The sequence below is a fragment of the Dama dama genome, unplaced genomic scaffold (genome assembly GCF_033118175.1).
Source record: "Dama dama isolate Ldn47 unplaced genomic scaffold, ASM3311817v1 ptg000163l, whole genome shotgun sequence".
Lineage (NCBI taxonomy): Eukaryota > Metazoa > Chordata > Mammalia > Artiodactyla > Cervidae > Dama > Dama dama.
In genome coordinates this window covers 40,951-56,228 of record NW_026870966.1, presented here as the reverse complement: position 1 = coordinate 56,228, position 15,278 = coordinate 40,951, and the positions used below count along the sequence as shown (strand labels likewise).

General features: G+C 51.6%; 1 protein-coding gene across 1 annotated transcript; it reads right to left on the bottom strand.

Annotated features, from left to right (window-relative positions):
• Positions 1-4,673: 4,673 nt before the first annotated feature.
• On the bottom strand, positions 4,674-9,905 carry LOC133053701 (phospholipase A2 inhibitor and Ly6/PLAUR domain-containing protein-like). Its single transcript, XM_061138225.1, has 5 exons — positions 9,836-9,905; positions 8,425-8,541; positions 5,546-5,698; positions 5,017-5,160; positions 4,674-4,819 (listed from the first exon to the last, which is right to left on the bottom strand). Exons 1-5 carry the CDS (start codon positions 9,903-9,905, stop codon positions 4,674-4,676), a joined length of 630 nt encoding a protein of 209 aa, XP_060994208.1.
• Positions 9,906-15,278: the final 5,373 nt, after the last annotated feature.

Below are 15,278 nucleotides of genomic sequence, written 5' to 3'. Positions count from 1 at the left end.
GGTTCAAACCCAAACACTCTGTATTGGGAGGGCAGAGTTTTAGCCACTGGACCACCAGGAAGTCCCTGTAAGGATCTCGAGGTGGGCAGATGGGCCTGGATGATTTGGGGGGAGGCAGGGTCATCACAAGAGTCCTTATCAGAGGAGGAGGGCGACTGGAGAACCAGTCAGAGGAGCTGTGGGGATGGAAGCAGAGGCTGGAGCGATGCCACTGCTGGCTCTGGAGATGGAGGAAGGGGCCACCGCCGAGGAGGGCAGGGACTCCAGAAGCTGGAAATAAGATGAGGAAACGATTCACCCCCAGAAGGTCCAGAAGGAGCGCAGCCCAGCTGACGCTGGCTGTAGCCCGGCCTCGTGACCTCTGGGAGCTTAGACAGGTGCTTCCCGTCTCAGTGGCTCCCTGTGAAATGGAGATCAAGATAGCTCCTGGCTCCCAGAGGTGTCGACTCGTCTTACTGGGATTACGGGTCTGCCACACCGTTTACACCTAGGTGCCGCCACAGTGGCTGTGCATTGTGATGGTTAGCATCCTGTGTCCCGTCAACTCCTTTCAGAAGTGGGGAGACGCCCTTAACTCATGAGGAAACTGGGGCTCAGAGTGGTTTTATGTCACCTAGGGCTGCACAGCTGGAGAAGGCAATGGCACCCCACCCCAGTACTCTAGCCTGGAAAATCCCATGGACGGAGGAGCCTGGTAGGCTGCAGTCCATGGGGTCGCGAAGAATCAGACACAACGGAGCGGCTTCACTTTCACTTCTCACTTTTATACATTGGAGAAGGAAATGGCAACCCACTCCAGTGTTCTTGCCTGGAGATTCGCAGGGATGGGGGAGCCTGGTGGGCTGCCGTCTATGGGGTCGCACAGAGTCGGACACGACTGAAGTGACTTAGCAGCAGCTCTTCACATCCGATGGCCAAAGTATTCCCACGACCTAGAGCCCTTTGAAAATCAAGCTCCGTGCCACTTGGAATCAGTGACAAGGCAGACACCAACATCAGTGCTACCCATTGTATCAGTCTGGGTCCCAAGAGGAGACTGAAACCACACCAGTTAGTTTACCAAAGAATTAAATAAGGGATTAGTAAGGAGGTGGCTCAGTCGGTTTAGAATCTGCCTTCAATGCAGGGGACACAAGTTGGATTCCTGGTGTGGGAAGATCTCCTGGAGGAGGAAAGGGCAGCCCAGTCCAGTATTCTTGCGGGGAGAATTCCATGGACTGAGGAGCCTGGCGGGTTACATCCCATGGGGTCCCAGAGTCCGACACACCTTCGGAACTAAACCACCACCGTTAAACTGAAAAGGACAGACGACCCAGGTAGAACACAGAAGCGAGTGCCAGGAGCAGCCAGCACCCTTCGGGTTGGAGGAAGAAAAGGAAGGGGTTGGAATTATTGAAATGTGGGTGTTTTGAAGCTTGGAGGTGAACGCATTGGGCTGAAATTCAGATCCTGAGGAGGGGGTGATCCCCAACTGGTTCTGGTCTTACCCTGAGAACGTGTGGTGAGGCTAGTCCTGCAGGTCCTGGGACGCTACAAACTGGACTCACCTGCGCAAACCCACCCCGACCCCCGCTGCCAAAGCGGCTGCAAAGCACACCTGTCGTGCTTCTCACGTGACCTGCAACATCCCGCACCCCTCCACCAGCCTTGAGATCGGTCGCTCTTTCTGGTTCCCCCTGCTGGCGGAGCCTGACGAGGAGCAGCTGGAGATAGAGTTGTGCCCAGCATCCCACAGCATCCAGGGGCGCGGCGCAGGGTGTCCTGCTGCAGGCGCTGGAGGAGATGCGCGCGGTCGCCGAGGCAGGGCTAGAGAGGGCGCAGGGTCCAGACTCTAGCATGGGATGTCTGGACCTGAGAGATCACGGGGCAAGGGGTCCGCCAGTCAGAATCCTAGGTTCTTGAAGGAAATGAGGGCTCTGACTAGGGGTCACTGGAAATCGGCTTTGGGGGACAGGATTCCTGATTCTCTGGGGATCATCAGAGTACAGAACTCCTCAAGGGAGTTGAGGGTTTGGACTCCTTGAAGAGGCCTATCTTGGTCTCTCAAGAGTAGATGTAATAGGTGGCTAGTCCCCCTGCGGAGGAGGTGGTGGATGCGCTGATTGCTGATGAAGGCGGTCTCCTTCACACTGGGGATTCTGACATGAAGAAGGGGAGTCTGAGTTCCCCAGGGAGCTGGAATCCTTGGGCTTCTGAGCTACAAAGGGTGTAAGAGGTAGGTGTCCAGGGTTGGGGGATAGGCCTACATCCAAAATGGGCTTTGAATCTTCATTGGGGGAAGGACTGTTCTCTGGAGTCTCAGAACGCCTGGGCTCCCCAGAGGGCTGTGGTCCTTGCTTCCTCATTCACGGCTGGTGGAAGGTCTCCATGGAGAGGAGGGGATTGGGGTTTCTGTAGGAGAACTGGAGTCCCTTTGGTCCCTCTTCGGGAATAGGAATTCCATCTGCATTGCCCTCGGGCCAGACAGCCCTTTGACAATCAGGGTGGCCTTTTGCAAGTGGCAAATGGCATCTACATGCAGAGTTATCGTGAGCATCCCACGTAGGCACGCCTGTACCCTCATTCTCTCTCTTGCACAATAATAGCCTTGCAACCCCTCCTGGAAGCCCGGAACACGGGGAGCTCAGACTTTAGTCTCACACTTTGCTCAGGGTGCCCTCCTCTCTGACACCATCTCTGACTTGACCCTGTCTGACTTCTCCACCCTGCGCTTCCCTCTTCCAAATTCTGTCTACCCTCCTGCCAAGGGGCCTCCTGCCTGGATCAAATCTCAGAAAGCAAGACCCGCTTTATTTCATGTGTCAGCGTCCCCCTGTGTTGATCCTGTTCACACAGCTGTGTGTCACCACCCTTGGGTGTCACGACTCTCTTTTGGAACGGTTGCCTTTTAAATCATGACTTTTCAAAGGGTTGAATTTTAGGCTCTGGAGGCAGCAAGTTGGTAGCGAGGCATCTGTCTCTGGGAGCATCCAAATAGAAAAGATGGAAGACTCCCTTGTGGAGGAGTCACTGGCTGCCCTCACCGAGAGTCTATGCGGCACCTGCATGCTGGCAGGCCCTTGAAGGGAGGAATTCAAGGAAACATGTTGAATCTTGGTGTTGCCACTGGCAGAAGCAGAGGAGGTCCAAAAGCCTCCTCAGCTTAGCTGAAGTTTGTACTTGTCTGGATAACGATAAATTTGTTTCCATTGAGGTGAGGAACCATGAAGCCCGGAGAATCAAGGTTGGCTTTCCCTGTGGTATTTCTTGGAGGAGCGAATAAAAAAATAGAAATTCTGTTGTGTGTCTGTTCTTTGGGTTTCAGGGGGGTGGAAGATGCTTGGGATTCTGTCAGCTGGAAGCCTAGTCTTCAGGGTCAGAGGGAGGAGGGATGGAGGGTGAGGACCCCAGGGTCCCTGTAGAGGAGGGGTGGTGGGGTTGTGTGAAGGATATAATTCCTGCACACCCCCAAACCTCCGCAGGGACCTTTGGTGCACTTGGGTTTTGTGCCCCTGTCATCTGCCATGAGAAGGACGTTAACCAGAGAGTCACATATCCAGAAGACTCCACGGAGGTGAACTAGAGTCCCCCTCCCAGACTGGAACCAAGCCGACCAGTGCACAGCCAGAAACAGAGCTACCCCAGATACCTACAAACCCATAGGAAGAAGAATGTTTGTTTTTACAAGTCTCAAGTGGGGCATGGTTTGCTACACAACATTGCTCAGCATGAACAGACTAATACACCTTTGGTGTTTTAAACCACCGAGTTTAGGGACCAGTTTGTTACTGTCACACAACCCAGACTATCCTGATGGGTGCCAGAGTCTAGTAGCTGCCACACATGCCACTGAGGAAGTGGCAGCTATTAGGATGGTAACTCTTTGGCCAGACGCATTGTCCCAGAACCCACGCTGCCTTCAAGGCGCTAGTGCAGGGTGCTCAGCCACTCAGTGGGGTCTGACCCTTTGTGACTCCGTGGACTGTAGCCTGTCAGCCTCCTCTGTCTGTGGATTCTCCAGGCAAAGATCATGGAGTGGGTTCTCATGCCGTTCTCCGGGGGATCTTCCTGACCCAGGGATCAAACTGCGTCTCCCACATTGGCAGGCAGATTCTTTCCCGTCAGAGCCACCAGGGAAGCCCCTTAAATGTGCTAGGCACTGCACGGAGTCCTTTTTTCGTGTTCTTTCATTGGACTCTTAAGACAGCCCTTTGAGGTAATAGCTATTATCTCTGCATTTTACAAACATGAACTCTGGGGCAAAAACAGGTTAACTAGGAGAGGTGATCATGGACTCTGGAGTCTGACCCTCCCAGCTGTTTGACCAAAGACAAGTGACACCACAATCCTTGCCTCAGTGTGTTCCTCTGTAAAATGGGGGCAATACTTTCAGCTTCACAGAGTTGTGATTATGACATGAGGTACTGCATGGAAAACAGTTAGCATGGGGACCAAGCAAGAAGTAATCCCTTAAGAAGAGGTAGCATCTTCCATTTCTTTCTTCCATAGATAGTGTTCCCAAGGGTTCAGACCCCTGCTTTTCTCATCCCATCTCCCCGAAATGCATCACATCACAAAGACTCAGGATTGCTCTGTTAACTTGCTTAATTTATAAGACACATGGGAACTGTAGAAATTTCTAGAAACACAGCTGACAATGAATGGAGACCAGACACCACGTGGGCCTCAGTTCTTCACTCAGCCTTGCCAGAAGCCTGGGGGCTTGGACGACAGCTGGTCTTCTTGATGGTCAACAAACGAGAGCCTGAGGGCACCAAGGTCCCAGGCTTGATGTGGCAGGCGGTCTCCGTACCACAGCCCCGGGCCGCAAATTTGATACCTGTGGGAGGGGATTATAGACTACAGTCAGGATCTCCAATGCCTCCCTCCTCCTAGTCCAGGGTCACGTGCCCCAGGCACCTTCTCCCCCAGATCTTTGGAGCCACTCTCTCCCTTAGAATCTGGAAGAATGAGGCTGCAATTCTGGGACTGTCTGGAATCCCTGTGCCCTCCTCCCGAATTCCAGGTGCCCCTTACCAGGCTGTGCGAGGCCAGACACGGCGACACAGTGGGTTTCCTCACCAACGCAGACCGCTTCCTGAGTCGAAGTGCATGTTTCCGTAAAGGCAGCGATGCAGGAAGGACACCGAAGGCCATTCTCTGTGTGGTTTCTCACGATCGCTGAAGAGGAGGGTGGAGGGGAAGGTAATCGGAGACGTTAGTCCCTTTCCCAACATCACAACCACTCAGGGGACACCAGTTGCTAATGCACACTGCATTTTCAGAAAACAATATTTGACTGCATTGGATCTTAACTGCGGCATGAGGAATCCAGTTCCCTGACCAGGGATCAAACCCCTGCAGAGAGCGCGTGGAGACTTAGTCGGTGGACCAGCAGGGAAGTCTCTGGACACTGCAGTTTACAGGAGAAGAAACCAAGGCTCAGCGCAAGGAGGACGCTCGTCCCTGAGTACAGGGCAGGTCAGGAGCAGGTGCTCACAGCCGGCTCTGGCGGGGGAAGGTGGGCAGGGAGGGACTCCAGCTGTGGGGCTCAGCCGGGGCTTACCGGGCATGGGCTCCTTGTTGCACCCATCGTCCTGGCAGCAGCGCCTCCTGGACCCCATGTAGTTCTCAGTGTTCATGGTGATGGCGAAGGATCCTGAGTCACACTCGCTGGATTTCGCACACCCCTTGTAGCTGGTCACCGCCAACGAGCCCTCTGCAGGATGACCGTGGGCAGAAGGCTCAGTGGCCCCCGGTCTGGACCCTTGCCCTGGGCTGTCTCCCCTACCTGATAGTAGCTCCAGCCCACTGCTGTCTAGAGAGGTCTCTTCCAGCTACCCACATTCAAGCCCCCTTTCTGCCTGGGGCATCATCTGAATGGATTATCAGGTATGCACCCCATCCTCCCCCTGTCCCCAGGCTGTGCTGGACTCTGCAGAGTGGCCCCTTCCACCCCAGGGACACCCCACTGCCATCCTGCAGGGGTCACACCTGGAGTGGTCTTTTCCAGACCACCTGTAACTAACCCCAATCCTCTGTAATGGTCTCTTCCAGTCTTCAGCCCTCCCCTGACCCCTGGAGTTCCTTCCACCAAATGCTGGGATGGGGCCGCCATCCCCACCTGCTGTCACACCCATTTCCTTCTCCATCTAAGGTAGACTCTTCCAGATTTCCCAGGGTCACTCCCCAGATTTCCTACCTATGGTCTCATGCTGCCCTCCTTGGCTACTCTCAGGTCTTGCCTGAAGTGGTCTCTTCCAGTCTCCCTGGCCTTCCCCTTCCCCACCACAGCTAGGGTGTCTCCTCCAGGCCTAGGGTTTCTGCTCTGTACACCACGTGTTTGGGTGTGTAGGGCTCAGTTGTGCCCGATTCTTTGCGACCTCATGGACTGTGCCCAGGGATCCTCTGTCCTTATATGTCTCTCTCTCTATGACAAATTTGGGAATCCCAGGGTGCCAGGGTCCAGCCTCGGCAGGATCCAGGTGGTACCCTCAGGATGAACGGCGTTGGCGAGAGAGAGAGAAGACACGTGAGACCAGCCTTGATAGTGCCAAGTCTGTGAGGGAGATAGATAGAGAGAGAGAGAGAGAGAGAGAGAGAGAGAGAGAGAGAAAGAGAGACACCAGACGGGGGGTGCAGCAGAGTCTGGCAATGCTGAATTTTTTTACCGTGGGGTTTATACCCTAAATTAGTACATTTCTAAGGGGAAGATAGTTTAACATTACATCAGCTTGTTCTTCACGAAACCAGGGTGTTTTCTGCATACTTCTTTGTTTATGAGGGTCTTGTACATTATCTTCTGGCCTTGGGGCCTATTAATATTTTATGCAGGTCAGGTGAATGTAAACCTATTTTCTGTTTCTATGGTGACCTTAACTTAAAGGTAGCAGTCTCATAGGGCAACAGTACAGAGTAGAAGTATAACCTTGTTAACACAAAAATTAATCCTTCTGCAGAAATTGTCAGTTGCGTTTATCTAAGAAGTTTATCCCAGACTGACTCTGCGACTTTGATGAGGCAGCTTCTGCCTAGCACTCTTGGCTGACAATTAACAACCATCTCATTGTTACCACACTAGGGCTAAGTTCTTATTTCTCTAGATCTTTAACTATATTAACAATGGTTTCTATAACACAATCTTATCACATTAAAACAAAACACAGCAAGCAAAACACAGCAAGCAAATGTTAACCCAATAGCTACTTTTAGAATAATTTTTTTTGTGTTTTCTAATAGGACTCCTTCACCCCTCAAAAATGCTCTATGTCTATTAGGGCTTTTATATAATCAGGTTCTTTATGCTATTTTATGATTAGGATATTATAAGCAATCATGCATATTAGTACCAAGGGCATAAATACATTTGGCTAACAAACTACCAGCAAAGGAGTTTAAATTAAAACACTCCTTTCACCCTGGATAATCTCATAAAATACCACCACCTGGGAAACTTATTGATTAAAGTTCTAAATTGATCCTTATTTGGGAAGAGATCGGGGAAGGCCTTCTGCCTGTGTCACAGAAATTAGGGAGTAGTCTGTTGAGGCAGGCATCAGAAAGACAGGTATCATCTTTAAGGTGAGTGCCGGGGGCAGCTTTTCAAAATCCCTGAAAACCTGATTTGCCTTGCCTGTCAGGCTTTCTCCTCGTGACCTTGTCATGGGTGGGATCTCGTGAGCTGGCCTTTTAGAAACCCTTGAAAACCTGATCCGACTTGCCTGTCAGGTTTTCTCCCTGATGACCTTATCATGGGTGGGATCTCGTGTGCCGCCTCCCAGCACCAGGGGGTGCAGTGGTAAAGAACCCCCCTGCCAATGTAGGAGATGCAAGAGACGCAGGTTCCATCCCTGGGTGGGGAATATCCCCTGGAGGAAGAAATGGCAAACCTCTCCAGTACTCTTGCCTGGAAAATCCCATGGACAGAGGAGCCTGGTGGGTTACACTCCATGGGGTCGCAAAGAGTCAGACACAACTGAGCTTGCACCCAACTCAAACCAGCCCCCGTATCTCCCGCTTTCTCTTCAGGAATAATAGCTTAACATCCCACATCTCTGGGAGACCCCTCGCAGCCCAAGAGAATCAACCTGATCACATTCTTTGCAACTCACCCAAGTCTGCTGTACACCCACCCCTCACCTTTTACATATTAGATTTCCCCCTTCTCTGGACTTCTCTCTTCCCCCATGTCCTTTGCTTTCCTAATTCCTTCTTTGGTAACAAAGTCTGTATCTGCCCCTCCTCCTCCTCTCTTTGGAGTCTCATCTTCAGAAATTCTTGGCCATAGTGGTTTCCGTCATTCCACCAGATTCTCTGTTCAACACCCACCTCGAGATTGCCTTTCCCTCTTTCCTGACATACTCATCACTCAAAGGTTCCTCCCCATGCATGGTGGTATCTGCCGCCCACCTCCCCAGCATCTGATACCAGCCCCTGCCCACTTACTTCTGTAGCTCTCAGTCAAGACAACCATGCAGGAGTCTTCATCCGGGGCACAAGTCTGCAGTTTTCCACTGCAGTTGGGACCGTCACTGGTACACACCTCACAGCTTAGCGGGTACCCTGCAGTTAGAGAGCGGGGCTCTAGTGAAAGGCGCCTTAGTCTGTGGGCCACGACTCCCGAATCCAGACGGGGATGGCGTTGCGGGGTCTGAAGGAAAAGTTCTGGTGTCTCCCTGGTTATTCATGGGCAGGACAGTGGCCGCTGAATAGGGATCTGTTGGAAGCTCAGCAGGGATGCCATGGTCCTGAGAGCAAAGCTGCTTTCTGGGGCAAGGCAGAAAGCAAGTCCGATCAGGGAGCAAGTTTATGTAATTACAAGGCTGGGGACGTGGGATGCTAGACCCGCTGATAAAGCTAAGGGACCTTGAGGGGTCCTGCTGAAGTTTTCCATGGACTTAAAATTTTTTTTATATTTTTAATTTTCTTTTTTCTCTTGTTGCCTGTGCTGGGTTCCTGCTTCCTGTTGGTTTTTGTCTAGTTGCGTTGAGTAGGGGCGACTCCCTAGTTGCGGTTCTGGGTTTCTCATTTGTGTTGGTTTCACCGGTTGCAAAGCACAGGCTTAGAGCATGAGCTCAGTAGTTGTGGTGAAGGGTCTTAGTCGCCCCAATGCATGTGGAAGCTTCCTGGACCCGGGATTGCACCCGTGTCCCCCGCTTTGGCAGGCAGATTCTGCACTGAAACACTGGGGAAGTCCTTCATGGACTTGTGTGAACCTTCCCGTCCACCTGGTTCTCGGGAGTGGGATCACCTTCCGTGTGGGTACCAGGCTGTCTGAGTCTGGTAGGCAGTGGGAGCTCAGGCAGTGGTACCTGAGAGGGGATTTGCATCCCAGCTCAAAAAGAAAGATCGAGGACTAAGAGGATAAGGGCCTGGACTCCTTGGTCTTGAGAGAGCAGGCAGCAGGGGTCCAGACATAAGGTAACTTGGTCCTGGGGAAAGTGGAGCTGCCTGAACTCCTATATCTGAGGGAGGAGGACACTGGGGACCTGAGCTCCTTAGAGTCATGGGAGGAAGGAAATCTCTCACCCTCGCCTCATGTTTTTTCATACCAATGACAAATACTAATCATACTCTCTGATTTTCCAGAATGTAGGTGTCTTATTTGGAGACACTGCCTGGGATACAGGGAGCAGAACCCATCCAAACCCATCCTTTCACAGAGATTTAAACCCACATTTTTTTAGCCCTTCCTCCCTTGGGGACCCAGGCTTTCTGCCCTTTACCCTCTGCCTTCTCCATGAATTTCAGTTCCTAGGACACATCCTCTTCCCCTTCTCCCTTGAGGACATGGCAGAATGTTCTCTCATACTCCTTGTTTTGAGGGTCCCAGGAATCCAGAGCGCTAGTCACTTACCCAGACCCAGGAGGGTGCAGAGCAGGGCGGAGCCCAGCAGGAAGGTCTCAGGTTTCATGGAAGGCTTCATGATGGATGGATGACTGACCCTGCATTCCCAGGTCCCCAGCTGTTCTTATAGGAAGCTAAGAAGGGGCGGGTCTGGACCTACCTTACCTCTAGGCTAAGAAATGATGATGTAAGCCCTGGGGGTAGGTCTCTGCAGCTCTGAGTGGGGGAGACCGAACCAGAATCCAAAAGGAGCAGTGGCATCTTGTGCCCAGGCCCCTCCTCCATGCAGCCCCAGGCATCTCGTCTTCCAATCTTCTCTTGCATCTGGTCCCACCGCCCTGCCCTCACCCTCTTTTTTCTTCCCTGAAGCCCAAGATTAGAATCAGGTCATTTTGTTTCCTTTAGGGTAGAGCAGCTGCTAGGACTCAGGTACCCAGCCCCACCCCGTTCTCTCCTTTCCCAAGTAGGTGCCCAATGTTGCTGAGGCCCTACCTGTGGGCGCCAAGCAAGTCCAGGCTTGTTCTGCCAGGGCATGCTTGGCTCATACTCGCTTTTCCGTGTTTGGTTTGTCTCCATCTCCGACCCCAACCCAGGATGCACTTGGGTCTCTCGGAGACTGAACAGAGGGGTGCTTGTTCAGGGCATGGGGATCGTAGGAGTTCACACTGGAAAACTGAGGCATGGTTGGAAGCAGTCAAGACTGGGTGTGTGCTTGGCTCGGGCACATACTTTGTGTTTTACTGAGGTCCTTTAAACACTGTCTACCTCAGGCCTGATCTTCAGGGATCAGAGATTTTCTCATGTGTGTGTATGTGTGCATGTGTGTCTGTTTGTGTTGGGCGTGGGGAGGTTAGCCAGCCAGCCAGCCATGGAGGGGATCTTGTTGCAGAAGGCTCCCGGCTTCCTGAAAGAATCCACTCAAGTTTGCTGGCCTCTTGCTTTCGAGGCTTCAGTTGGGGCGCTGAGGATGGCGAATTTCTGCTGGGGACCAATCCTGCAGGCCAAGCCGGTTGCTAGAAATCCTGGTGTGAAATTGACCAGGAGCAGGGGCTAGAGAGACCCCTGGCCCCAGCGAGGCCGGGAAAGCTCTTTGCTAGGGAACTCGGCGCCTTGGGCTGCGGGCAGACACACTAGGCATGCGCAGTGGTGACGTAACCGCAGGCGCGCCGCGGTTTGAGAGGCCGGAGCCTCGTGCGCTTGCGCAGTGAAGGCCGCACGGGGCGCACCCTCTGTGAGCCCCCGAGACTCAGAACTTCGTGCACCTTTTGGGTCAGGCGAAGCCCACACGACGTTGACATGCCGGAGATCCGCCTCCGCCATGTGGTGTCCTGCAGTAGCCAGGACTCGGTGAGGGACTGGCGTGGGGGAGGGTGGAAGAAGTAAAGGAATTCGTCAGGGGCTCTAGGAGAACTTTTGGAGTCTGAAAGGTGTGGAAAAATAATCCGTCTGCGGGGTGCCAAGAAAGAGCTTGAGTGGGGTTCTTAAGAATTGCAGTTTGGGAGACAGAGATTCCGATAAACGGAGTGTTGGCAAAGGGAATCAGGGGCTTATGAGGACAGAGGTCGGCAGGTTGTTAAAGTCGTGTGGAGAGAATTCTAATTGTGATACACGTAAAGAAATATTTGACTTTAAAGAAGAAGCTGCCCTGAGTTACTGGAGGGTAAGGGTCTGATGAGTACCTTGAGTTTCTGGCGCATATTCTGGATGCTTTTGTGAATACAATAAGTGGTCCAAAGATCAGATTGCCCTGTAGCTGCGACCGGCTTGGTCAGAATTCCAGTGTGGCTCCCGGGGTCAATCTTAGAGAAAACTTGTAGCAATGAGGCCTTCGTTTTGGTTTTTCTTTCACAGAGGGGACTTTGTGGAATTCTAAGGAGTGTCATGGGAGAATTTCTGGGAGGCCATAGGGAATTCTGGAGAGATGTGGGATAGAGAAATTTGCTGAAAGAAAAGCAGGGTGTTTTGCGTCCTGGGAAGGAGCAGAGGTGAATTTTCAGGGGAAAATGTTGGAGGGGACTCCAGGTAGAGTGTGAGGGTATTTATTATTTTAACACTGGAAGGTTTTGTATTGGGGTATAGCCAGATAACAGTGTTGTGAGAGTTTAAGGTGAACAGCAAAGGGACTCAGACAATCATACACATGTGTCCACTCTTCCCCAAAGCCCAGAGTGTGCGGGGATTAATAAGGAAACCTCAAGCTGGACGATGTCAGAGGGCTTGAGAGAACTCTCAGAGTCATCTGAGAACTGGGTCATAGCTGTCATCTCTGAACCCTAACATTGCCTTTTCTACGCTTCTCTCCAGACCTACTGTGCAGAAAACCTTCTCAAGGTGGACACTTAGTGCAAATGGCGGGCAGCCAAGGTGCGTGAGAAGACCATCTCTGTGGTGCTCCAGGTGATTGTGCCAGCTCCGCCATCTTTTTTTTTTTTTGCCCTCTCTGCTGGGTGGCATGAGGGATCTTAGGTCTCTGACCGGGAATGGAACTGGAGCCCCCTGCCCTGGAAGCTCAGAGCCTTAACCACTGGACCCCCAGAGAAGTCTCCCTCCCTCCATCTCCTTAATAGAAATCTGTAGGTCCAGGCTGCAGACCCTACTCTGGGGTTAACTCGCCATGAGCTGCGGTACTTTCTCTTCGGTCCTCACCGCCTCACCTGGACAATGAGCCTTGTGGTCCCTGTGCCCTTAGCAGGGGAGATAGGTGATCCAAGGACTAGGCCAGGAATGAATCCGTGTGTGGTCCAGGTCTGTTGCTGCTCTTTTCAGAGCCTTATCATCCTCAGTTGGAACAGAGTAAACCATTGCCACGCATTCTGCCTTCTAAAGGGCTTTGGACTGGACGGTGTGTCATATCATCTAAGCCAATCAAGCTCATTTTAAAGATGGGGAAAAAAAAAATAATAAAGATGGGGAAACAGGCATAGGAAGGGCCAAAGTGCAGTGGTCAGTCTCAGCAACCATTGTAGACGGCTCAGTGCTTTGGTACATGCTTGGTGAGGTTGGAGGGAGCCAAGGGAAACGGGGAGTGTGACCCAGGATGGTGACAGAATTCCCAGCAGGCAGTTCCCGTTAGGCGTAAGAAACCTGTGGGAGAAGCGAGTTAGAGTGTTCCCAGGTGCTGCCTGGGTGTTCCCCTGCGTGATCTGGCTCTCCAGAGAGTTGGATGACGGAGCTGTTATCACCCCTCACACATGGCGGTGCTGAGACCTGACCCTAGTGTGGGTGCTCTCGCCACCTTTTTCTTGCTTCTTTGTGTCCGTATGTTGACTTCCTTTCTTTTTTATATTTATTCCTATTTGGCTGCATTGGGTCTTAGTTACAGCATGTGGGATCTGGTTTTCTGGCCAGAGTTGGGAACCTGGGCCGCCTCCATTAGTAGCATGAAGTCGTAGCTATTGGACCTCCTGGGATGTCTCTGTCTTTAAAAAAAGAAAAAAATTTGTTTTTAAATTTTTGGCCACTCCACATGACATTTTTGGGGCCTTAGTTCCTCAGCCAGCAATTGAACCTGCCGCCCAGCCTTCTGCTCCGTTGGAGGCGTGGATTCTCACTCACTGGACCACCACAGAAGTCCTCAACTTCTTGATTTTGGCCACATTCATCCCTCCAATGTAAGCGTGTTTGGGTAAGGATAGTGGGGACTAGGCCTACCGGATTGTGTTAAATATATTATTGTCTGTCTTACCCAGTGGCTCTGAAAATGTTTTGGTTCATAGACCTTTTTGCAACTTAGAGAGAAGCTGAGAATTCTCCTCCCAGGAATTAAACACAAACCACAGATTTTGTGAGTTATTTTTGGACTTTAAATATCTCATAGTTCCCTAACGTAGTACATCATACTAATGAGAGCTAACAGTTTATTCACAGTTACAACTGTTTGGGAATACCCTGGTGGGCCAGTGGTTAGGATTCCACTCCATGCCATGAGGATCAGGTTGAAGGCCCAACTTGGGAAAATAACCCCCCCACCAAAAAAAAACAAAACTGCCAGTCACCATTCTAAATGCCTCATATGGGTTAGTTCACCGAATCCTCATAAAAATCCCATGACCTCAAATCTGTTATTATCCCCGTGTTTGATGAAGAAACTAGGCCCAGAGAGATTATGAAATTTGCCTAGAGCCAGTACTTTAAACAGAGAGAGAGATGCAGGTGGCTGACAAGTTAATCTCAGGTGGAATTAAGTCCCCATCTCTCCCTCTTACTCTCCCTGTGACCTCAGGCAAATGGTTTCATTTCTCAGAAGCTGTTTTCTCATCTGTCCATGGAAGATCATGTGATCCGAGCCCAGGGTTACCGTGAAAATCCGGTGACATAATGTTTGCAAAATGCGCTGTCACCACGCAGGTGTTTGTGTAAAGGGGGGATGCACGTGTGTATTAGTGCCTGATCCTGCTGGGCTCTTTTCTGATCAGGAGCATCCCCTTTCATTCTGCACCTCTGTTGGAGTGGGAGCAAGGAGAGACAGGAAGTGGGGAGTGAGAGAGCCTGAGGAACCAGACGAGGCTCCGGCTTCTCTGCCTGGGAGACCGAGGGGGACGTGGCCTCTGTCACCGAAATGCAGGCCCTAGAGCAGGGGGGCAGCCTGAGACGGTCATCCGCTGGTTGGGATGTCCAGGTTTGCTGTGACTTTGGTACACACAAGGAACAGTATCCAAGGGAGAGCCGGGATGGGCCTGGAGCCGGGGCAGAGCTGTAGGAGTTTCAGCACAGAGACGGGCCCTGAGACTTGAGAGCGGATGGATTCATGTGTTCTTCATTCATAGCAGCGCCTTCTGTAGGCCCCGCACTGTTGTAGGCACACAGTGCCGCAGACATCAGAAGACAAACATATCAGACCTGTGGAGATTTTATATTGGCAAGGAAAGACTGACAGATCAGTAAGTCAAATGTATGTCAGATGCCGCGTGCTGGGGAGGAAATTACACGGTCAGGAGGAATGAGGAACGTCTCCAGTGGGAGAGGAGGCAGTGGCAAGGGGTTTTTTGACTTTTTTTTTTAGTATTTATTTATTTGGCTGAGTTGGGTCTTAGTGGTGGCATGCAGTATCCTTTAGTTGTTGGACCTGGGATCTAGATCCCTGACCAGGGATGGAACTTGGGTCCCTGCGTTGGGAGTGTGGAGTCTCAGACTCTGAACTGCCAGGGAAGTCCCAAGATGTTGAGGTTTTAGCACCAGAATTGAAATTGTGGAGTTCGAAAGCCCTGTTGTCTTGTAGTCAGTGCGTTGGGTCTGAATTTCTCTGCCAGTCATTCACTGTGTGTGACCTGTGAGCCATTGATTTTCCTGTCTGTGAGCTGTGCCCTGTGGTTGTGGTATTTATGTGCATAAATCGTACGTAGGGTGATCATCCCCAATTTACAGATGAGGAAAGTGAGGCTCCAAACGGTGAGCCGACAAGGTGCTATAGCTAGTGTGCAGCAGAGCTAGGCTCAAGCTCAGGAACCAGCAG